At 33.6% G+C, this 24,835-nt stretch overlaps 1 protein-coding gene and 1 long non-coding RNA gene across 5 annotated transcripts in view; one reads left to right on the top strand and one right to left on the bottom strand.

Moving 5' to 3' along the window:
* Positions 1 to 6,008: 6,008 nt before the first annotated feature.
* The window catches only part of amon (prohormone processing protease amontillado), a 29,263-nt gene continuing 10,436 nt past the window's right edge, over positions 6,009 to 24,835 (top strand). For 2 of the 3 annotated variants that reach the window (XM_081973777.1, XM_081973776.1), the window contains exons 1-6: positions 6,009 to 6,218; positions 18,510 to 18,614; positions 20,757 to 21,003; positions 21,171 to 21,208; positions 21,278 to 21,354; positions 24,205 to 24,293. In XM_081973777.1, coding sequence (XP_081829903.1) covers positions 6,051 to 6,218; positions 18,510 to 18,614; positions 20,757 to 21,003; positions 21,171 to 21,208; positions 21,278 to 21,354; positions 24,205 to 24,293 — 724 coding nt within the window. In that variant the 5' untranslated portion in view covers positions 6,009 to 6,050. Of the gene's footprint in view, positions 6,219 to 18,509; positions 18,615 to 20,601; positions 20,704 to 20,756; positions 21,004 to 21,170; positions 21,209 to 21,277; positions 21,355 to 24,204; positions 24,294 to 24,835 lie in introns of those variants that run through there. The other variant, XM_081973778.1, reaches the window with a different exon arrangement.
* LOC145725159 (uncharacterized) lies at positions 11,023 to 21,359 on the bottom strand. Of its 2 annotated transcripts, XR_014177182.1 has the most exons (4): positions 20,067 to 20,195; positions 19,946 to 20,015; positions 16,101 to 16,174; positions 11,023 to 12,483 (listed from the first exon to the last, which is right to left on the bottom strand). It is a non-coding gene; the product is annotated as an uncharacterized LOC145725159 (long non-coding RNA). The 2 variants fall into 2 exon arrangements; XR_014177181.1 differs by lacking the exons at positions 19,946 to 20,015; positions 20,067 to 20,195 and adding an exon at positions 21,226 to 21,359.

Genomic DNA, 24,835 nt, shown 5'->3' with positions numbered 1-24,835 from the left:
AAAATGATTCAGAGGCTTCTGGCACATTCTAATATTCGCTATTAGAAGCTTTTAGAGCTTTGAGATGTCCATTACAATGTTTCAGAGGCCTCTGGGAATTTTAGAACACTCTTAAAAGGGTTCAGAGCCTTCTTACACATTCTAATCGCTATTAGAAGCTTTTGGCACTTTGAGATGTTGATTAGAATGAATGTTTCAGAAGCCTCTGGCATATTTAAAATACCTGCTAGAAGCTTCTGGCACATTCTGATTACTATTAGAACTTGCTGGCACTTGGAGATGTCCATTAGAATGTTTCAGAGGACTCTTCTGGCACATTTAAAATGTTTGCTAGCTTCTGGCAAATTTGGAAGATTCTTAAAATGTTTCAGATGCTTCTGGCACGTTCTAATTGCTTATTGAAGCTTCTGGCAAATTTAGAAGACTCTTAAAAAGTTTCAACAGCTTCTGGCACATTCTAATCGCTATTAGAAGCTTTTGGACCTTTGAGAGGTCCATTACAATGTTTCAGAGGCCTCTGGCAATTTTAGGAGACTCTTAAAAGGGTTCAGAGCGTTCTAACACATTCTAATCGCTATTAGAAGCTTCTGGCACTTTGAGATGTCTTCAAGAAGCCTCTGGCATATTTAAAATACCTGCTAGAAGCTTCTGGTACATTCTGATTACTTTTACAAGTTGCTTTTTTTTTCAGAGTACTCTGGCTCGTTTATAATGTCTGCTAGAGGCTTCTGGCAACTTTAGAAGACTCAAAAGGTTTCAGAGGTTTCTGGCACATTCTAAGCGTTATTAGAAACTTCTGGCACTTTGATATGTCCGTTAGAATGTTTTGGAAGCCTCTGGCATATTTAAAATCCCTGGTAGAAGCTTCTGGCACATTCTAATTACTATTAGAACTTGCTGGCACTTTAAGAATGTTTCAGAGGTCTCTGGCCCGTTTAAAATGTGTGCTAGAGGCTTCTGACTTTAGAAGACTTTTAAAAGGTTTCAGATGTTTCTGGCACATTCTAATAGTTATTAGAAGCTTCTGGCACTGTAGAGATTAAGAATCATTAGAATGTTTCTTGTTGATCAGGGTTTGGCAACGCTGCTAAAAAAAATTGTAAAAATCTGTCATTCCGTCTGACAAGTGTCCCCCTAACACTAAAATTGTCAAAAGTTGTCAGAATAACAGTGACGATCCTGAAATTTACATTTCATTGCATAGTAGTAAGGTCGTATACAAAACTTTGCCTGTTACTAAGAGATTGCATAATAGTACGTTTATTTCTAGAATTATTAAATATTTGCACGTTGTATTAAATTTATAGTACATTAATTTGCAGCAAAGTACACTGTAACGTTGTAATTTTTGTTAATTTGGAAAAACCAGTACAGTGTGAACAATATGAAGGACGCCAAAAATGTCTCATAAATTGCAATCTGCTTTGTTTAGAGTGGATTTAGGAAATTTAAATGTTTTATTATCATTTTGTTTTTGGGTCGGAACGTGTTTGATGGAAATATTCAAGATTAACCTGAAAAAAATTAAGACAATGATGACAGAATCAAAGGATTAACTTTTAAATCAAAACTGAAATTTGCTTTGTTTTAATCGCATGCCATAAAAGGCAAATCAAAATAAATTATCAAATATTTATCAAAATAGTATTAATTGTACGAATTCTGTTTTATGGTGGTTTCAGAACCCTAATTTGGAATCATACAAAAAACGTAGAAATTACGTTCATATTATGTTCAATAATGATAATTTAAATGCTTGTTTTGGATATTTTGTTGGTTATAAGGAACAATATATTATTGTGTAAAAAAGTGTATTTTAGAGATAACAATAGTGTAGTTTTGTGACATTTAACTTTAAAATTGGCTTTATTTGATTCATTCTATATTTATTATATTAATAACAAAGCAATCTTGATAGACAAGATTATCATTTTGTTTTTCCATCATTCCTTCTTCAACACTTGACAACAAAGAAAACTTTTGAGGCTGTAACACGTAATTCTAGTTTTCGTTTGGTTTAGCTCAAACATTTTACACTTTTTTATTTTTAGATGTTTTACGTATAAAAACAACATCAAACCCACTTGATCGTAAGTTTACTAGAATTACCTACATGTTCAGCATTTGTGAAAATCACAGCTCAGTAAGTAGTTTCTGATGACCAATCACAAACTATAACCACTGTGCTGTGATTTACACAAATGATGTAGATTTGTTAGGGTGAAACAAGAGGTTTAAACGTGTTTATTTGTTTCCCCAACAGCAAACTGCCATCATCACTAATGTTTTCTCTATACAAATTCCTGAAATCGATGCAAGTTAATACCAGCTCGTGCCGGATTATCCAACATTAACGTTTATCCCTCTAAAGAGCTTTGAATGCCGCGACATGCAACACCGTGTTTCGAATCGCTAACAGCTTTTTTCGTATTTTTCCCCTCTTCGTTAAGCACGTTTTTACAGTCTGATCTGCCTATAGTTTGAAGGAGAATCGTGCAGAAGACTGGTTGGAAAAAATGGTAAAGATCTACACGTCCGTGATAGTAATTACAAAGGGAAAGGAAGATTACAGTTCATCAATAGATGCATATTTAGTCCGAAAAAACTGTAATCTTCCTTTCCCCTTGGTTGGAAAAAAGTTAATCCGGCCCTGATAAGGAACGCATTCTTCAGATTCCGATTAGCGTATGTTTATGATTCTAATTGAGTCTTAATTAAATATTGCGAATGACATTTGTTTTGATGAATCGGGTCTGCAGGTGACATTACGATAATAGTGTTATCAGTAGTGATGTTAACAATAGGCTTTTACAAAATCCTGGCATAACAAATGATTCTTTTATTAATGACTAGTTTTATAGGCCTGATTAGCTGATCAGCATGTAGGAATGTAACCAAATGATATAAAATAGTGCATTCTTAGAGCATCCCAATAATTTAAGATCGAATTAGTGAAATAATACCATATAATAATATACAGGGTGGTCCAGTTTTAAGTGTCAATAACTCACCATTCTATAGCCAATCAAAAAATAAGTTGACTTGCATTATGTCATTTTTGTGAAAAACTTTTCCTAAGGAAGATACAGTCCTCCAAATTTCAATTTAAAAAATTTGGTTTATAGTGTAAAACTGAACATTCAAGACTTGTGAGAGTCCAAATTTGTACTGAATAGTCTAAAAACTTGCTATTTACTACTAGGAATAGTCTTATGATTCGTTTTCTCAGACTGCCATCCTGATCGAGTGTCTGAAACTGGATTTCTAGAACTAAAAACAGTCCGGAAATCAAGACAAATAAAACTCATTTTTTACTACTAAAAATAATCTAAAAGTTTACTTTTAAGGCTAGAACTGACTTTACTAGGACTAAAGAGAGTCCAGAAGTCTATTTTCCGGACTGTAATTGATGTAGAACTCAAATTTCATTTCTAAAAATTAGTTCTCAAGACTAATATCTTATTTTGGTACCAACATTTTTTACTTTTATTACTGAAGAAACTTGACTTTTGGAAATAGCCTTAAACTCGATTTTGATACTATAATTTACTAATAATAAGTCAATTTACTAGTGAAGAAGCTTCAAATAACATTTTCAAGACTATGGACAGTGTACAAACTGGCTTTTAAGTCTGATAAGTCAAAAACTTTGTAAAGATAGTCTTGAAACTCGATTTGAGGCACTGAAAACACCCTTAAAGCACTAAAAACAGTCTAGATTTTTAGGAAATACTCGAATTTTTAGCACTGAGGTGTCTAGAAGTCGATATAATAGTGATAAAGCTTGGAATGCCATTTTAAGTCTATGGAGAATGTAAAAATTGTTTTTTAAGTTTGCTATGTCAATAACTTGGTGAAGATAGTCTTGAACCTCGATTTTCCAAGCTGAAAGCTGTTTTGAAGCACTAAAAATAGTCCAGAATTCCAAGTAACAGAAAAGCAAAGTAAAAAGCACGAAAAGGTAGTTTTCAAGACAATTTTCATGAATGTCCTGTATCTAAGACTATTTTCAAGACTAATATATTGAAATTTGTCTTCAAATTATGAAAATTTACTTCAAATGCTTCTGATGTCACTTTTCATTAGTTCAGAGTCACTTTTTGGTGTTCAAGTAATTTTTTAAGGTTTAAATGTATAAATTTGTAGTGAAAAATTCTAGAAAAAGTAGTTTTTTATGTCTATAAGTCCATTTTCAATATTAAAGTCTCTCGATTTGCATGAAAACTGGTTACAAACACAATTTTTAAGCTTCTGAAATCAATTTTTATCTTTTCTAAGTCAATTTTCAAAACTAAAGTCTTTCAGTTTGTCTGGAAACTATAAAAACTGGCTACAATGAAATTTTTTAAGCTTCTTAAGTAAATTTTCCGTTTCCAAGACTTTTAAGTTGGGTTGGGTTAGTATTGGGTTTTTGAACGTAATAACTGAATTATTTCGTAAACGAAGTTTCAAATCAGAATTTTATAAGAGAATGAAGATGAAATTAAAAGCAACTGTAATTTTTGAAAAATATCTAGATACGTAGAAAATAAGGCAAAAACATGAAAACCATCGCTATATTTACGCTGCTGGAGAATTTTGGCAAACGTTATTCATAATGAGTATTAATTTCATAAGTGCTTGTTCCAAATTTGATCAAAATTACTCCAACTGTCTGACAGTTATGACAAAAAACCGATTTTTTAAATAGAAATTTGAAGGACTGTATTTTCCTTAGAATTTTTCAGGAAAATGACATAATACATGTCAACTTATTTTTTAATTGGCTATGGATTGGTGAATTATTGACTTTTAAAACTGGACCACCCCGTACATATATAATAAGGTTAACATTTTAATGATTTTGGTTATTTTCATCATTTAGCTGGAGACTATAAATCTCAAAATATTAGGCATTATTTAACCTATAAAACGAATTTTTTTAGCAGAAAAATATTCAGATTCTTACATTATAAAAAGATGATTTTCAGTATTTTGGATATTTTTAAATTTTTCTTCTATTTAAAAGTTTAAAATCGCAAAGCATAATTTAGATTCTTAGAAATGGTCAAAGGGTTTATATCCTTAAGAAGTTGTTATTTTAAGCCATTTTAAGGTTATCATTTGAATTTTCTTCAACTATTTAGTTTACGTTTCTCATGTTTATGGACTCGACGTAAATTTAGCATATTGAGATTAGTAATTCTATCTCATTATTATATTACTTATTATAAACTTATTATTAATTCTTTTAAAATATCAGTAGTAAAGTAAAGTATCAAGTAAATTAAATTTTATAAATTTGATTTTTTCAAAAAAAAACAAGTTTGCTTTCAAAAAACTGTTAGTTACTTTTACAGATACTTTTAAACAACTAAAACATACTTTTTGCTTATTTTGACCCAGTTCTGAAATTGACCAAGTTTATCACAATCTCTTGCTATTAAAAGGTTTTAAATAAAAATACACAGAAATATCAAGTATTTTGCTTCATTCTTGTGATAAAAAAAATGTTTACCACTTAAGCTAGAAAGTCGTAGTAATAGTGGCAACATAGGAGGATTAACATGGAGCACAGGAACCGATGTTTATAATTGAATTAAGTCTATTATAAACAGATTAAAGGCATTATCTACGTTAACTATTGTTTTAGATAAAATGACAATAAAAAGAAAGTGCTACCATAAAACTATGAACTCTGATCGACTTTCTTTTATGGTCGCATGACGGTTTTTGGGTCCAGTAAATTTAATAAAAGAACAAAAATCGAGAACAACTTGTGATTAAAACGTCATAGATAATCCGACTAATGAAGCAGCAATTAGAACGAAAACCGATAGCCACGTAATTACACATCGTAAATCGCCAAATCATTTTTTATCTTGCTGCTTCTCCTCTCATCCCCTCTGTGGCACCGAATCATTCATGATTCCCCCCCACAACCCCCCCCTGTCTTCAGCCACAACGTCAAAATCGATGCCGTGACGTCATTGGGGTGCGCGGCCGCCGCGACGCCAACCATCTCAAAAACGACGTCTCGTTAGTCGTCGTGTTGTTACTATAGAGTCGATATGCCTCTAATTTGGAGGCCGATTCTATTCGTGGTATGCTTGTCGATTATATCCCAAACGACCGCGGATTTGTTCAGCAATTCGTTTTTGGTGCGGTTTACCCGCGATTTGGAACCTGAAGAAGCCCATGAGGTGGCGAAACGTCATGGTTTCGTCAATATGGGTCCGGTAAGTTGGTTGATAGTGGTAGAACAGCTGTTTTTAATCCCTGGGGCTATTGGTTTCCGCTTCAGTTTTGTCAGAGTTGAACTTTTTAGCTCAATTGGGTTTTACAGTTTTTGGTTGTTACAGAAACGATTATTAGTGTGGTAGGTCAGTGCGATTTCATAAATGACTTTACTACAATATAACTTTAACAAACTGGTACTCTTTCAACAGAATTACAAGGAACTGTCAGATGAAACACTAAAAAGTCACTCATAACTAAAAATTACATCACAAAATCTGATGTCTCTGACGGTCAACAATTTTACGTTAATTTATGACATTACTGTGACGTTACAGTTACATACTCAACATTAACAACTATAAAAATTGAAAAGTCGGTGATCAATCAAATCCTGTCAGAAAACGTATTGAAAAATGAACATCATTTCATCAGATTAAGGCCCAGTTTTCAATGAAAAGGTTTATTTAACAATAAAGTTTTATATTTGATGGGCGCAATACGAAAATACAATAATTGGACAAAAAATAGACTAAAACTAAAAATAACCAATGATGGGGAATTTAACAGTGAAAGATTCGTGTTAGACTGCATGATTGTTTAGTTTGAACAGATTATACAAATTTAGAGCTGAAATATGAATTCTTGACAAAAAATAAACTCTTGTCTTGCACTTTTTTTAGTATGTTGTGTTTTTAGCAGTTTCCCTCCATTCTTCTCTATCTGACGTGCTTCTAATGCTGTCTTGGAAAGATTTTCCTGTAAACTGCTTCATCTGGTCCAGCCATCGTTTTGGAGAACGTCCTCTAGGTCGTGTTCCCTCTACCTTCCCTTGAACCATAAGTTTTTCGAGTATAGATATGTTAGTTCTGCAATCTGTCCAGGGAATCCTTAGTAGTCTTCTCCAGACCCACATCTCAAACGCATCCAACTTGGCGATGTCTGTGGCTTTTAAGGTCCAGAATTCTGCTGCGTATAGCGCAATTGGAAAAACGAGGGTGTTTACTAATTTGCATTTTGTTGTGGTTGTTACATGTCGATCTTTCCAAATTTTGTTGAGTTTGGTCATGGCCGTTTTGGCAAGAGCTACCCTTCTTCTGATTTCTTGATTTGATCCGCCATTTCTGCTGATGTGGGCACCTAGATAAGTTATTTCCTCCACGTTCTCGACATCTTTAATATTAGGCATTTCTTCCATGCTGTGCGTGTGATCTTTTAACATAAGTTTCGTTTTCTGACGGTTCAGTTGTAGAACGATCTCTCTCTACTCGCTCAATAAGACATGACATTTCCTGCTCATCTTTGGTGATAAGTGTGGTGTCATCAGCGTGGCGGAGATTATCCATCCTTTTGCCACCTATGAAAACTCCTCCTTCCCAGTCGTCCAAGGCTTTCCTTATGATACATGTCTTGCAATCCAACAGAAAACATCAAAGAATTTGATTTACTCTCGTTTTGCATTTTTTGGGAAAACCAAAGCAAAACCCGTATCCGTCAAATCCAAAATGACGTAATTTGACAGTTGATCGCAAGATATCAACCAAGTGATCACAAGACCAATTGGCGGATGATATCACATGAGCTCCGACAGAAGTCAATCCGATTCTTTGATCGTATTAAAATCTTCTTTTAATCCGGTCTAAATCGTATGATATGAAATTAGTTATTCAATCCGAACAAAGAATCCAAAATGCTATTGTCAAAAATTATATACAAAAAATACAAAATCGGACTTTTCGTCTATTACATGAACAATTGTTAACAAGTTCAAACAAACCGAAAAGAAAACGGAACTTTTCCCACAACTTTAAAAGAGCTTGCTTGTCTTCTTTTTCGTTTTGTGATAGTCAAATATAATTTAACAGCCCTTTTGTGCAAAATTTAAAGTAGGATTTTTCCCATAGCGTCTTTTATATTTGAAAATCACAGAACGCTTACATTTGCAAGTCGTGTCAACAAGCTCAATTCCATTTTCGTGAAATCCCCTAACGATTTTTGCAAATCTGGAAAGTTGAATTTGCTGTAACAAAACGTATATGAATATCGAAAAAAGTTCAGTTTTATAAAAATTCAATTTTATCGGATCAGGTCGTTTATGCTTGATAATAATGCAATTTAAAGACGGAAATATGGAACTTTATGTCGCAATTTCAAGATAAACTTTTACGATAGATTGAAGAAGAAGATTTAATTTCCGGATGAATTTGTTGTGAAAATTGGAATTTTGATTGTGTATTGACATTAAAGGAAATGACATTTCTGAATTTTATTAACTTATCTAAAAAATGGAGGTGTTAGGTTATGACCAACAAGGGTTTTTGGAAAATTTCATTAAATTCATAAAAATGTATAATTTCTATTCAACAACTGATAAGTAGTACTAATTTCGTCGTTTTTTGAGCTTTGACTTAGCAAATTTAGAAACAAAAAAGTTAAGAATTCGTTGTCCAAATGGACGAATCATTAATATGACAACAAAAAATTAACCAAAAACACATGGATTTTCTGTGAAAACCTCCTCTGTGTTCCTAAAACAACTTTGCTCCAACTGGTGATAAATGCCATCAAAAAAGAAAGATTGTCAGTTAAAACGTAATGAAACACAATTTCAGTCAGTATCTTCGAAATCTGGTAGTTACGGCCCTGAAATTAGCTGTGTAGCCAGTAAATTGACCATAAAATCCAGGGACGTATAGCATTTTTCCACAAACAACTCCTACTTCTCAAACTGTGATAAATCCTTTTAAAACTGAACGAAAGTCAGAAATGCAATAAAAGGTCATTTCACTCAGTATTCTTTATTAATAATTAATAACATTTTTGTTACTTCTAGTTGAAATGACATAAAAAATTGTTATATAATTTTAAAGAAATAACTATTGTCAAAAGTATACAAGGAAGAAAATGTTAATATAAGTATATTACGTCACAATGACGTAATTTGACAGTTGGTCCAATTATGTTTTTGCCAAATTACGTCAGGTTGACGTCAAAAACGCTAGTAAAGTATATTGAAGTTGACAGGTGACTTTTGCTGTTTAAGGCTTGAAAAATTGAATGATCACAATATTCTCAATTTTCTTCAATAAATGTCGTACACAGTAAAATGTGGGCAAATGTGTTTGTTTGACGGCTTGACAATCGTTTCTACACGAAAATCCCCCGTCGTTTCCACGTTATTTGCCCAAATTGAAAAAACTGTTTTATGTCGACGACAAGGACATGTGGGTGGGACACCCCAGTCTCCAATGTAGGCAATTCGTAAGTAATTAATCCCGTTTAAATCAGATCAACGACCTAGAAAAAATTACTGAAACAATCGATACAATCAATTCGCATTTCCTTTTCTGGAGTGCTTTTAACTTTAGATAAACCGATCTTGAAATGTTCTCGTTTTTCGACGGAACTTGCGTCACCGAATTGTTTGATTTCCCATCGTGGTTTATCCGTTTTTACCACAATTCAGAGTGCAAATAAACGTGTAGGAAACACTTCAATAAAAATCAATCAATAATATTTCATACCTTCAATACAGATATTGACTCACTTATTAAACATGCTTTATGCAATTTATTAGAGTTACTAATTACTCAAAAACTGAAGATTTTAATTTTTAAACTACTTCAAACAATTATTAACCAGATGAAAAAACTAATGCTTTACAAATAATATATTTGCATGGAAATTGCTCTTTTTGCCTTCAATTTCTATCGTATTTTTCCGATTAATAGTCTCTTAATAACGTATCCTCAACTGGAAATGATTCACTGAAAGCGATTCAGCAAACATCCTTATAATTCAAGTAAAATCCCCCGCAATACTCTTGGATACCCACGCAAAGAATCAAAAGAAACGCGGCTTTATGTGACACTCTTTTGATATAAAAGGAACAAAATAACATCAAATTGCTAGTGAGACGTTACGAAATACGTAATTAGCTGTTGTTAAGTGTTTTCCCAACACTTTGAATTTGGTTGGAAACATATTATGTGGTGCCTTATGCCAATCATAAAAAACTATACAAAAAACCAAACTAAATTATGCTGACGTCATACATTTCAAGACGATCATTAGGTTGGTGATGTTCTCAGGTTTTTACACATGATGTCACAACATGATTCTATAGACTTTTCGTATTTTTAAAGTGATTTTGTGGTGCCTCTGGCATTTATAATAGTTTCTTGATTGGTTTACAAGATATCTTTAGAGTCATCTGAAAGTAATTATAGAGTTTCATTTTCTGTATAGATGTCGACTTAAAATTTAGCCAAGAAAATTAATTATAATATAAGCTTGAACTTCAAACTGACTTACGTAACTGACCAAGAAAAGCTAATTTGGTTACTCTTTAAAGCATTTTCCAAGGAATATGGTGATTAATAGTGAATTTTGTGTTATAGTATATTATTAATTTTTTTGTTCTTTAATTAGGTTTGATTTTCAGCTTAGGTATTTATTTAAAACCTCTAGCATGAAGTGAGAAAATTTAAATTTATACAGACACTGCTAATTTGCATTGGCTAATTGCCTTGCATAAACTTTAAACTCAGCTTTAGAGCAGTCTTTGCAATTCTTATTACTGCACGTTTTTGGTTAATTAAAATTTATATTTTATACAAGGCTAAGGAAATCTGAAAGTTTTTAAAAAATTTTAAGAGAATTAATAATGATTATCATAATAAAGTCTATCTAGACTGATGATCTAAGAAGCTTAATGGACTTGACACAGGCTAAATACCGTTGTAATCATTGCAATAAATTTTAATAAACTGTTTTATTTACTTTCTCATGCAATATTTAGCTGATTAACTTTGCATTAAGACAACACCACACTCATGGCTTGAGAAATTAAGATATGAATGCATTAAAATTAATTTTGGGGTTATCGTGTATCAGGAGGTATAATTTGGATCATACTTCCAATACTAAGCATGATCAAAGACTGCTGTATATTATGCTTGTAGGTCAACAGTTTTGATAAACTTTCCGTTTAATTATGCATGCATGCTTTTAGGGCTAAAAACGTAAATAGAGAAAAGTTATTGTAGTTGGCAGTTACGTAAACGTTTGCGCAGCCATATTGAATTTTACTCATGCCAAGAGTCGACAAAATTCAAAAGAATGTAGAAAAAATGTATTTTTGACACTGACTGTCAATTTCCAATTCAAAACGCAAAAAAAAAACTAGAAAATCCTTGAAATTCGGTTCATCACCGCCCTCTGTACAAGAAAGCCTAGAATGTCACTTTTAATGGCGGCGTTAGCTGTTTTCGTTTTGTACACAAACCTATGCAGATGCAATAGAAAATATGTTTTTTTAAATTTTTTCGTGCAGTTGATTAGAAGTTGTGAGTGAAAAATCAAAGAAAGCTTCATTCCTGATCCAGATATGTATAGATATGGCTTTTTATACCCAATAAAGTCCAACCAAAGCAAGTTTGGTTAGAACCCTTTGTCCTGGAAAGTACAACAAACTAATGTGAAAACTGCTCAATCAAAGAAAATTTGGAAATCCCTGAAGCTAGGTAAGCAAAACTGGTAAATGGGTTTTATATTATTACCAAGACCTTTCTTTTAAAATGTAAATGTGCCAATGGAACTTCTAAAAGCTGTCCTGTTTCTTCAGAGTAAACGTTTGTTGCTCTCAAAATGCAGGCGGCCTCAAAATGTAACTCACACACCTATGTATGTAAAAGGCAATAAGTTTACTGAATGAGAAAGCATATTGTACTTACCACTGAGTATTGTGTTGGAGTAAAATCATTCCAGTTCAAAGCTTTCAACCACTGTTGGGTTCGAGCAGGGTCTTTTGGAAAGTAAAAGACTGACACTTTTGGGCCTTTCACCAAATTGCTTTTACAATTTGGCAAACAACAAGTGGACGGCATATTGTAGAGGCAATAGAATTTAAGTTAAAAAACCAACAACAAATTATAGAACAATGAAGGAACAATAACAATAGTGATAACACAATAAAATGAACACAAACTACACTTTCACTAGAACAATAAACATATAAACAACAATATATAATAGCAAACAAAAATTACTTTGGCAAGTAATCCCAAGTCTTGACTTTAAACCTTAAAAATTAATTTAATCATCGAAAAACTCAATTTCCATAATACAAACAAATGCAAACTGTCAACCACTATTTCGGCCATATTGGAATTTTTGGCATGCACCTTCTTGGCTTTCTTGTACAGAGGGCGGTGGATCACGGCGTAATTTTCTTGATCACTGGAGTGACGTCTGTCAAAGTCGGTTCTATAAAGATGTAAAACACATTTTTCGATTGATTAGTCAGTCAGAAAAGAAGAGCGGAAGAATGTGTTTCAATGGTTGAGCTGGCTAATGGCCCAGTAATTTTGAAAGACACTTACTCGTTAGTCGTTGTCAAATTACATTAAAGCAGAATAAAATTTCACAAATTCATGTTTTTTTTGCAAAATAGTGACTCTTGACTAGTGTTAGTCATGCTGAAAGTTCTAATCCGATATCACTTACCCTTTTCGCGATATTGCCAAAATTGTCGTTCTTTCAGATTTGGCGCTCTCTAGTGACTTTATCCTCCAGGAGGTGTTTAAGACAGATTATATAGTTTGACAGACACGTCATTTTGACGGTTTTGAAGTCATCAAGTCAAGAAGGGTTGAAAACAAACAACGCAAAATCGTTTATGGCTGAGAGCAGTAAATTAAGGCCGCATTCGTTTTCAAGCTCCATGAAGCAAGCAGAGCGTTTTTGACGTCACGATGACTTAATTTGGCAAAAACATAATTTTACCAACAGTCAAATTACGTCATTGTGACGTCTGCTCGCTCTATGGAACCAAACCAACCGAACATGGGCAGAACTGTTTTCATTGAAGAATGTGATAAATCTTAAATCTAAAGTTAGTTTATTTCGAGGCCATTCCTTAAATGATAAATTTTAAATCTTCTGACAATTTTGACAGTTAAACTGACTGACTCTGTCAAATCTATAGTTTATTATAAATTTTACCATTCTGTACTCTGTAGGCCTTTATACTCTGTGTCTATGCTAAATACACAGACAAAACAAAAATTGACTCTACACTAGGTCTCGTAAATCAGTATTCACTCTAAACCAGCTTAGTAATACTTGAGAGCGTAAATAACTAGAGCATTATTGCAAGACCCCTTGGGGTTGATGTAAATTCAATTTAAACTCGGCTCTGGCGCTAACTGAAAGCGCTTTGGCTGAGAAGCATGACTTGGGTTCAGAAACGTGTTTAATTCATTCGGGAATTTTTAATGGTTTCGTGCCAATTTGAAACTGAAAACTTTTCGCGTAAACACTCGGAATACATTCGAGCGGTCGCATATAATCAATACGAAAAAAAAATACAAAAATATGGAATTTACTGGGCCACACTCCTGACCTCAATAAGTTGGATTATGGAAAGGTCGAAGGGTTACGACACATTTTGATTAGATTTCCCAGAGGTTTTTGCTGGTTAATGTAGTATTAGGAATACAATCACCCAGAAGCATGTTGCTTATGTGCTGAATCAGCAAATTTTGACAGCTGTGACGTATGTAACACTTATCCAGTACGACACTCTAAAAGTTGACAGCTACCAATAAAGCTTCCATGACACTGTTAGTGTCGTTCTGTTCTTGAAACAGAAAGAAAACTGTTTCAAACTATGATCTTTATAGAACTCTACATGCAGAATAAGCAATTTTTGACAGTTGAGACCTATGTGACACTTATCACGTGAAAGTACGACACTTTAGAAGTTGACAGCTGCCAATAAAACTTCCATGAAGCTATCAAGTGCATTCTGGGTTTGAAACAGAAAGAAAACTGTTTCAAACTATGATCTTTATAGAACTTTACATGCAGAATAAGCAATTTTTGACAGTTGGGACGTATGTGGCACTTATCACGTGAATGTACGACACTTTAGAAGTTGACAGCTGCCAATAAAACTTCCACAAAGCTATCAAGTGCATTCTGGGTTTAAAACGGAAAGAAAACTGTTTCAAACTATAATCTTTATAGAACTCTACATGCAGAATAAGCAATTTTTGACAGTTGAGACCTATGTGACACTTATCACGTGAAAGTACGACACTTTAGAAGTTGACAGCTGCCAATAAAACTTCCATGAAGCTATCAAGTGCATTCTGGGTTTGAAACAGAAAGAAAACTGTTTCAAACTATGATCTTTATAGAACTTTACATGCAGAATAAGCAATTTTTGACAGTTGGGACGTATGTGGCACTTATCACGTGAATGTACGACACTTTAGAAGTTGACAGCTGCCAATAAAACTTCCACAAAGCTATCAAGTGCATTCTGGGTTTAAAACGGAAAGAAAACTGTTTCAAACTATAATCTTTATAGAACTCTACATGCAGAATAAGCAATTTTTGACAGTTGGGACGTATGTGACAATTATCACGTGAATGTACGACACTTTAGAAGTTGACAGCTGCCAATAAAACTTCCATGAAGCTATCAAGTGCATTCTGGGTTTGAAACGTAGAATAAGCAAAAGAACTGAAGTCAAAACTTTTGGTTTGTTTTTCTACTTTAACCTAAACTAACCTTTTAGATAAAAACAGTAGCATCCATAGTTGCTGGAAATGATTTTCAAATATGTAATTAAAAGGAAAACTTTGTGCTATGTAGTTTGTAACTTACAGCATTTTGTCCACTCTACTTTTACAAAAACAAAAATCAAATCCATAAGCTTTACAAGCATTTTTAGAAGGAATTACTTTTAGGATATTTGCATTATTTTATGTAAAGCAGTGGACTTGAACAAAATAAACATTGAAACAGGCAATTATGGTAATGTTTCAAAAGCAAAGGCAAATCACAGTATTCCATATTCTCTTTCAAAGAGTTTATATTTTGTTGCAGTGTCTGCTCTCATTTAAGACCGTATTGTTGTTCTGCTAATGACACGTTTTACTTGACATTTAAACTTGACATCTAATTTTTAAATATTCTTGACATTTTAGAGTGCTTCGAGCATTTGGTTTCTCTAATGACACATTCAAGTAGGTTTTATGGTAAATCCTGAATAAACTAGTGCTATAATAGTGTAAATGGGCAGCATTTGCCTAAATCTTTTGCACAGTGAGGTATAGTTTGTGATTGGTCAAAAAAAGCAGCTTTCAGCTTGCTGCTTTTTCGACCAATCACAAACTACCAACAATGCTGAGATTTACTCAAATACTGCCCATTTACACTTATCATTACTGCGATATGGAAATATTCCACTAGAAAACAGAAATCAATAAACATTTTATGAACTCCTGTACTGACATTTGAGCTCTTTTAACTGGAAATCCAGGTCTTTTCAATTTTATCAATGCCAGCTAAATTAATTAATAGGTTTATTGATTATTACCTTTTTTGAATCGAGCATTCAGGCCCTATATTTGTTAGGAAATTGTATCACCACCATGTTTTACTTTTTACTGTATCAGGTATAAAAACCAAAGTTGTAGATATTTATGCAATAGTTACGAACTTGTGTGATGTATGATTTGATAGAATATCGCACTATTTGAGAGAATATCACAAATTTGGCTATTGCTACCAACCCAACGACTATTAAGTTAATTTGAATATAAAGCTGGTTTGCTCTAATTTATTTTGTTGAAATTTGTGACGACAAACATTAATAACAAACAAATTGGATTGAATCCCACTATTAGTAACAACACGTCAAAACCATGGATGGTACACCCACATCCAGGTTTGATTAGCACTAAATCCACAGCAAACATTAAATCTGTGCAGGCTAATCTATGACTGTTGCTGGTGCTAACTACACGATAATCCTTCTGGCATTTGTGGGAACATTATCTTTAACGAAAATATTAAACTAAATATTTACCATCTAATTCAATGTGTCATTGGCGATGAGTTTGTCGAGTGGTTGTCGGAGTGTTTAGCCAGACTTGTTGTAACCTGGCAGGAAAAAAAACACTTAAAATTTTATGAAATACGTGATTTTATGTTAATTTACGCAATGCAGGCAATTCAACGTGTTGACTGTTGTAATTGAATTTAAGTCATTTAATGGAAATAATGTAATTAAGTTTAGAAAATAAAATGCGGCAATGGATTAAAGTAAAACATTAACATTCCTGATAATCAGCAAAACATTTTTATCTTTTTTAACTTAACTTTGTAGTGTAAATTATGGATTTTTTCTCCTTGATAAGATTTTGAATGTACTACTAGTAACTAGCGTAATTTTCTGACAACCATAATTGAAAACACTACAGACTTTCTTTGAGCAAAAGATAAAACCAAACTTTTGAATCCACACGTTTGTACCGTTGGGAATAATGCCATAAATAGAAGAAAAAAATAAGAAAACTGTATCTGAAACGTCGAAATATGGTGTTGGAGGAAGTTTCTTGTTAACAGGGAGATTTATCAATTTATTATCAAAAGTTTCACAAAAAATACTGATTGATTGATAACGTGTAATATGTGTGTAACATAATACAGGATGTTCAATCACAATGAACTAGTTTGTAGTAGTAAAGTATCTTTTCTCATGCTTTCCACTGGAATTTCATGAATTTTTTGAGAAAGTACACATAATATGTTTCCAGTTTTCTGTAAGGCAATATTTTCCTAAACCTGTCGGTTATTTCTTTGGGATGAAAGGAAAACAACTTTCCATTGTACAAAAAGGTCGAGGTTGTAAAAATGATTAGTTCCTTTTATCCCAACATTTCTTCAATTCGTGACCCACCGCATGATACCAAACGATCACATGATCTTACAATTTAATGCTGTTAAAATTGAATATTCAATTTGAAAATGGTCACGTGACTTTAGATTATTTCTGAATATTGGTATAGTCGCATGGTTTTAAAAAAATCGAAATTTCAAAAACAGTTAAATTAAAAACGGTTCTGTGACTTAGAAACTGAAAACGTCACGTGACTTTATGTCACATAATTTATCCGAATAACGTTTGACGTTTCTATGGTCACGTGGTCATTCTTTGTTATGAGTTAGTAGAAAATCTTGTTTTCCTATTTTCGCAAAACAACAGAAGTTTGACAATACTGTACTACTTAACTAAGAAGACTAAATGTACGTCATTAAAAGTTGACAAAGTTAAGAAATGGTCACGTGATCTCTTAAGGACTTGAATTTAAAATTGACAACACTGACGTGTCCAGGAAAATTTTGATTTGACATAATTCAATTTTTAAACCACAAAACGGTTACGTGTTCTGAAAAGTTTTTCGGCATGAAGGTGTCTTATTTATAAGTCAAATGGGCTCATACCAAAATTTGTTTTTATTTCATATTTTAATTGAACGCAAAAAAGTCAAACATGCCAAATTGACATCAAATTACTTGTTGTCCAGTGAAATAAGAAAGTTTTTGTGTTCTGCTGTAAAACGTGTTATTTGGCAACATTGCACTCTGCGGACTCCTGACTTGACTTTGACGTTTTAAATCAGCTGATGTACTGTCAACTGCCAGACAGCCATACCCAATCAAACTGCTGAAAGTCAACTACGTCATACACGCGGCAAAACCTTCAATTTGAATTTATTAACGCATTTTTAAACTACTACAAATTACCAAAAGACATGTTTTTGTTAATAATCTACAAATTCCTACTACGCTTTCCTATTTATATGCATTGAAATGCAATTTTACATTATGTGCGATGAGTTCATTGCAATAATTAAAGTCTTATGATATACCTATACCTGCTTTTACCTAACTGAAGTTAGTTATTTGGCTCTTCGTAGATTTTCAGCTTGAGAAAACCTTCTCATTCAACATGAAAACTAAAATGTGCTTGCGAATTCACTATACATATTCCAGACTTAATTACAAAGCTGCTGCAGACACTCGAAACATTTTAATTAAATCCCATCCAGATTACATAAAACAATATTTCTCCAACTTCCACGTTTAAAAATCCAGGGATTTTAGTAAAGAAAAAACACTGGATCTCTTTCCTTTTAAAGCTCTGTAGCGTAAGGGCAAATCCAATATCGTCCACATAAATCCTTCTTACACAAAAAAATTGAACATAAAGCTTTATCGATTTTCCTTGGAACTACTCTGGCCATCGTTTATTGAAAAGGGAACTAAGTCGTCTTTAGTGAAATCCTACGAACAAGAGACGTCCCAGCTGGCAATCGACTTAAGGAGCCTAAAAAGTTTGAGGCTTTAGTTCTCTAAGGCCTGATTTAAAGAGCTTCACGTCCGCGTTAAATGCTGTTTTACTTGGGGGAATGTTAATGAGTTTTGTTTGCAGGTCTTGCGATCTCGTTCCGAGTATCATTTTGTGAACCACGCCTTACCTCCTGCAAGATCAAAGAGAAGTGTCGCTCACATGAGAAAGCTTAAAGCGGATCCTTTGGTAAGTGTTTGTTAGTTTAGTAAAAGACCTGAAACTTGTGTTGAAGTAGTAATTTTGCTTCTTAATCTGTAAGTAGCACTAAAGAGCTTGACATTTTTAAAATTCATTCGTTTTGCTAAGAGATTAGTTCCCGGATATCGCGCTCTCTTTCTTACACGCAGTTATTTAACGGAGACAGATGTGATTCAAACCATATGTCAATTGTCAAATGAGGAGGTTTTTAAATATCATTTGTAAACAGATTGAGTCAGTGACTATTATTTTAACTGTTTTTTAACATCAATTGTCTTATACTGTTAACATTTCAACTATAACAGTTGCAAATTAATTTTTTTAGGGTCACGTGACTGTATTATTTGACGTTTGACAGTTTAAATTCCGCAACCTTTTCAAGTTCAAAACTGTATTTATTAGAGTCACGTAACTGTTTTGACTAATTTATAAACATCAATATCCCGTTGTCACTTTGATCTTTATTGACATTTGCCCCCATTTGCACCGTCGTACTTTAAGCCAAGCTTAAGTTAGTGTGGTTCAGACTGTGAAGAATACAATTAAAAAAAGTCACAGTCTGGGCCATGCTTTACTAAAGCTGGGCTTCGACGGTGCAAATGGCAAAAATTTATTTTTTTCAGGATTACCTGACTGTTTTAGTAAATTGAAACTTTGACACGTTAAATTTGTCGTTCCGCAACATTTTTACGTCTAATATTGTATTTATCAGGGTCACGTGACTTTTTTAAACACAATTGACAGTCAACCCAAGTTGACAGTTTTGTCATTAGTGTCATCTGTCAAATAGGCTGAATAAAGCAAAAGCCATATTTGTTATTTATTTTTAAGCCGTCAGATACACGAATTTACTATCGTCGGTATAACTGCATGACAAACAAACCGCCTGCCAACTTTAATTAAATTAATTATTTTAGAAAATCAAATTTAAAATTTAAATTAATCTGCCACTCGATTTAACTGAAAATTGCTTAATCAATAAAAGAGAAACAATGAACTCCAGATGGTGTCTATGTTTTAACTCCAGCCCGTTTAATCAACAAGTACGCTTTTGCTCCAAATCTCGTTTTAATATTTTGACACTAAACAACAGAACGTGACTTTCGCAGAGCGATTGAATGGAAATGCTAAGTTTAGCCGTACGGAATATTGATGACAAACCAGCCCGTATTAATTTTCCATCCAATTGGAAATTTAACTCGTTCATACACGTGTTTGTTTTGTTTAAAACGTTGAACTGTAAATTTCCATTCTCGCACTAGTGCAAAAAACGTTTTACTTCTCAGCACTAAGGTGAGAAAATTATATTATTTGTGTACCTGTACTGCCGGCGTAGAAAGGCTATTTCATATCCTAGGAGGTAAAAAAGTGTCCAGAACTTGATCCAGACTAAAAGCGTTGCATTTAGAAAAAAGCAGATGAAATTAATGCAACACTTACTTTGCTTTGATTGGCTTGTCAGGCTTGGCTCTGCAATACAATCCTTTCATGTTCTTATTCTGAAATACAGTTTTCCTGAAGGTGTCAGGGGTAAAGTTGTGATCACATTCAAAATCAACATAAACAAACGGACTGACACAAAAAGACAAAAACTGATTGACACAACACGGCTAATACAATAAGAACACGAAGCGATTTCCAAAGTTGTCTAACAGAGGGCGTATCATGGCTGTCTAGCGTCATCTGTCGATTACGGTTACGCGCTCCGAATTTACACGGAACGCGGTTCTTCAAAATAGGCTTTCAAAAATGTTATCGGCCATTTGCTCTTGATATTTTTTCAGTAACCGTTATATATGTATATTTACCAGTCCGAATTAATCGGTTAACCTGGCTAGGAAACGATACACATCCTATGTTTACCTTATTACGCTTTCACTGTGTCATCTGTCAAAAATCGTGATGTCCATGGCACACTAATTCAAAAACCTTGTACTAATACTACTAATTGCGTTGTTGTATTGTCAAAAAGTTTCAGTGAAGCCGTAAAGCGATCTAAATCGCCGAAATGAGTGATAGTGATAAAATAAGTTGTACACCATCTGCTTTAGCAGCAATAGCTTTCCTCACTTGTCCTGTAGAGATTATTTAGTCTTTTCGTACTAGTAAGGAGAATAACCAAATTTTCAGATACACACAGCCATACAACAACCAGGTTTCCTGCGAGTGAAAAGAGGTTACAAGCCCCTAAAAGTGGAAAATCTGGTAACAAACATCGAACCCCATCAGGATCCTAGCGACCCTTACTTTACTTACCAATGGTATTTGAAAAATACCGGACAAAATGGCGGCAAAGCCAAGCTGGATCTAAACGTGGAAGCTGCATGGGCTCAGGGTGTTACAGGGAAAAACATTACCACCGCAATTATGGACGATGGTAAGTGATTTTTTCTTTTGGAAGGTTTTTATAATCCACTTTTTTGACCCATAATGTTAAAAATGCAGTTTTGATTTCAAGTTACAATCACTTAATCATGCTTCACTCTTAAACTGTTTGTAGTTGTTCCTATTTCACAATTTTAGTATATTTTCTTTCTGTTACAGGCGTGGATTACATGCATCCAGACTTAAAATACAATTACGTACGTATTAAAGTTACCTAACTTTCAAGACGTTTTCTAAAGAAATGCTGCTCATTATTTGGTTTTCAGAACGCGAAAGCAAGTTACGACTTCAGCAGTAACGATCCTTACCCTTATCCACGATACACCGACGATTGGTTCAACAGGTAAACTAATTACTACTTTATAAAAATTTTACAACGCTTTTTTTTTTCTTGATCATAAAAAAAGCAAGTGGAATAGTGCAAACCACAAATTGATAACAACAAAACAATAGATTTTTCAAAGTAAATAGCGATATTGATCGATGCTAGTGCTTAACAAAATATTCTACTTATACACTTTTTTTAAATTGGCTTTGTTAGTCTGATATAAACAAGTCGATATATATCGACCGATGTAATCAAAATAATATATTTGCGTGGGTGATTGAAAGGGTTTTATGTTATTTTGTCAGACAGTAAATTACTATTTCCTATTACTGTTTAAGTGTTTAATCATATGATTATTACTCTCTAGTTTTGAATAGATAATAACACCTATTTCCTACCCGTGAGTAATGAGTCATCACTCAGCAAAAATCAAAGTAAAATGGAGTGACGTAACAGTTTTGAATGTGACGTTTGTGAACGTTTGCTTCTTCATTTGTCAAATTTAAAATAATTACCTTCCTGTGACGAAGTAGAAGTGTTTTTTCTAAACTTTGATTTTCCTTTCTAATATATTATTTTCAGTCATATTATGACAGATGACATTTAGCTGTCCTTTACCGCTTTATTTTTTGTTCTGTTCTAAATCTGAAATTCAATCCCATAGAGATACAAAACAAGGAAACATTCTTGAAAAGTAACGAAATCAGTTTGATTTTGGTTGAATGCATTCTATATTATCATACATTTTTGACATTTGTAACACTTGGTTGTGTGATTCAGACTTGATTTTAGTTGTTTTTTAAATTGACACACAAAATCTTCTCCATAAAGCCGTAAAACTACAAAAAAAGTCTTAAAATCCAGTAAATTCAGCATTATGAGTAGAATTTTGATAGTTATGATATTTGGCCGTCAGTTATAGTTGGAACTGGAAACTAACAAATTCAATCCCATTGAGGTACAAAACAACGAAACTTGAAAAGTAACAAAATCAGTGACTCAATTTACTTAAATTTGTGATATAGCTGTCAAATACTTCGGTACCAATCAAAAGCAACAAAAAAATTCAGTTTTTTTCGGATATCTTCGCACTTACTCGAAAATTAGAAATTTTTAAAACGACTAATTAGGTCTTCTTCTTCTTATTCATATTTAAGATCTCGCGATCTGTTAGTTTTACAGGTTTCTCTGGATTAGTTCCTGGGAGATGGACCGCCAGCTGTCCTTCCATCTCTTAGGTGGTCTTCCGGGTGCTCTTTTTTCCTATTGGTTTCTCTCTTCCATTCTTCTCACGTATCGTACCAATATCTTTTTCTTTGTCTCCCCTATCTTACGATGTCTTGCACCCCACATGGTTTCCTAATGTCAGTGTTCCTAATTCAGTCTATTCTTGTTTTTCCCATTATAGTCCTAAGCGTTTTCATTTCGGCTACTCGGATCATTCTTTTTGTTTTGTTGGTTTCTTCTCTGGTTTCTATTCCGTATGTCATGATTGGTCTGATACAAGTCTTATAGATCCTGACCTTGATCCTGACCGACAGATCCAAACCCAGATATTTGAATTGTGAGACTTGCTCGATGATTTTGTCCTGATCTATCAGCTTACATCTTACGGGATCTTTAGCAAAGGTTATACGTTTCGTTTTTTCTATAGATATGGTCATGTTCATCGCTTGGCTGACCTGGCAGAATTTGTGTAGTTGTCTCTATAGATCGTCCTCCGTTTCCGCGAAAATAGCTGCATCATCGGCATAGCATGCTGATTCTTTTATTATGTCCCATATTTAGTGATGATACTTCCTCTATAATTATGTCCATTAAGAGATTGAACAGAAATGGCTGTTCAATCAGACTGTCACTTTGTCTGATGCCTCCTGGTCTTTCCGTATAAGTGTCTCCTGCCTTTACTTTAGTCATGTTGTCCATATTGAAACTGCGGACTGCTCTTACGATGGTGTCTGGCGTTTCTTTCGCTATCAGTATATTTATGATGTCGGAGAGGCGAAACTTATCAAATGCCTTGGTCAAATCGATGAAGCAGACATATGCTGGTGTATTAAATTCGATTGATTTTTCTTTTAGATGTTTAATAATGAATATGGCGTCGCTCTTGGACCTTTTCGTCTGAAGCCTTGTTGTTCTTCCCTGTTTGTTATTTGTGTTTCAAGTCTTTCCTTCAAAATGCCGGTAAAGAATTTCATGCTTGTGTTCAGCAGCGTTATGCCCCTGTAGTTGTCTGGGTGCTTCTTCTGTCCTTTCTTGAATATAGGGATAGTTATACTTTTGTGCCATTCCGTAGGTATTTCCGATATTTCTAAAATTTTGTTGTAGAGGATTTTTAGATGTTTTCCTAGTTCAGGTCTGTCCCGGGAGCTTTTCTGTTTTTCAATTTTTTGATTTTTGCCATTACCTCTTCTTCGTTCAGTGTTATTTGATGGTTTTTGTCTCGTGGTTTTCGATGCTTATGGCTTCTTCGGTGTTATAGAGTTAAGTATTTTTCCCATACATTTTTGGTGACTCCTTTTGTTTGCACAAACTCATTTATTGGCTTTTTCCTGTTCTTGAGCATCTTTCAGACTTTCTTCTGTGCTCCATATAGGTCTGTCTACTAATTTGGTTCAGCTTTAAATTGCGCCAATTTATTTCAAATCTCTTACAATTTCCGAGATCCCAATGGTGAGGGTCGAATTTCAATTACCATGTATATTCACAAAGTAGAAAATAATATGTGAATCAGTCTGCCATTAATCGTAAGATCCAACTAGTCACGTGATCAACTATCACGTGTTAAACATAGTTTTCCTGTGGAAAATTTTGTTTATTCATTCGTATTTTAATATTATTAACTATTTTTTTATATTCTAGTCATGGAACCAGATGTGCAGGTGAAGTGGCCGCTGCAAGAGACAATGGAATTTGCGGTGTAGGGGTTGCCTACGACTCAAAAATTGCTGGTAAATGTCACTTTTTTTTTTCTTTTCCTCGTTTCTTTAAAATACCAGAGTAACAATTTGTAATCACTTTCTCATACTGTCGACAACGTACGTGTTTCAAAGTAATTTTAACTTTAACAGGGTCGCAATAATAACGTTATGACATTAACACAGCGAGCTGGAATAGGTCAAACGGGACAGATAACTGAGAATCACGTTCGAAATAAACTGCAGAATAACATGGTTATTGGCGAAAACGTGATTTCGGTTTGTTTACTCAATATATTATTATTTACCTGTATAGTCTAATCCGTTTTCGAGACAAAATTCACGGAATTACTGTTCGAATTTGGAATTTCGTTATTATGACAAATTTCAAAGCTATGGAAATTTTTGGTTGATGTTTACATGTTTTGCTAGGTCATATATTTTGTAGTAAATCTAGTGGTTTTATTGCCAAAAAAAGAAAAAGTGGTAAACTTGATCTAGGATTTATACGTCAATATATTCGTCAAGGGTGTATACTATCACCGATCCTCTTTAATCTGTACTCGGAGGACATA

This window comes from Ips typographus, linkage group LG2 (genome assembly GCF_016097725.1).
Source record: "Ips typographus isolate SLU linkage group LG2, UJ_Ityp_2.0, whole genome shotgun sequence".
Lineage (NCBI taxonomy): Eukaryota > Metazoa > Arthropoda > Insecta > Coleoptera > Curculionidae > Ips > Ips typographus.
The sequence above is the reverse complement of the archived record's forward strand: the minus strand, read 5'-3'. Positions and strand labels throughout refer to the sequence as shown.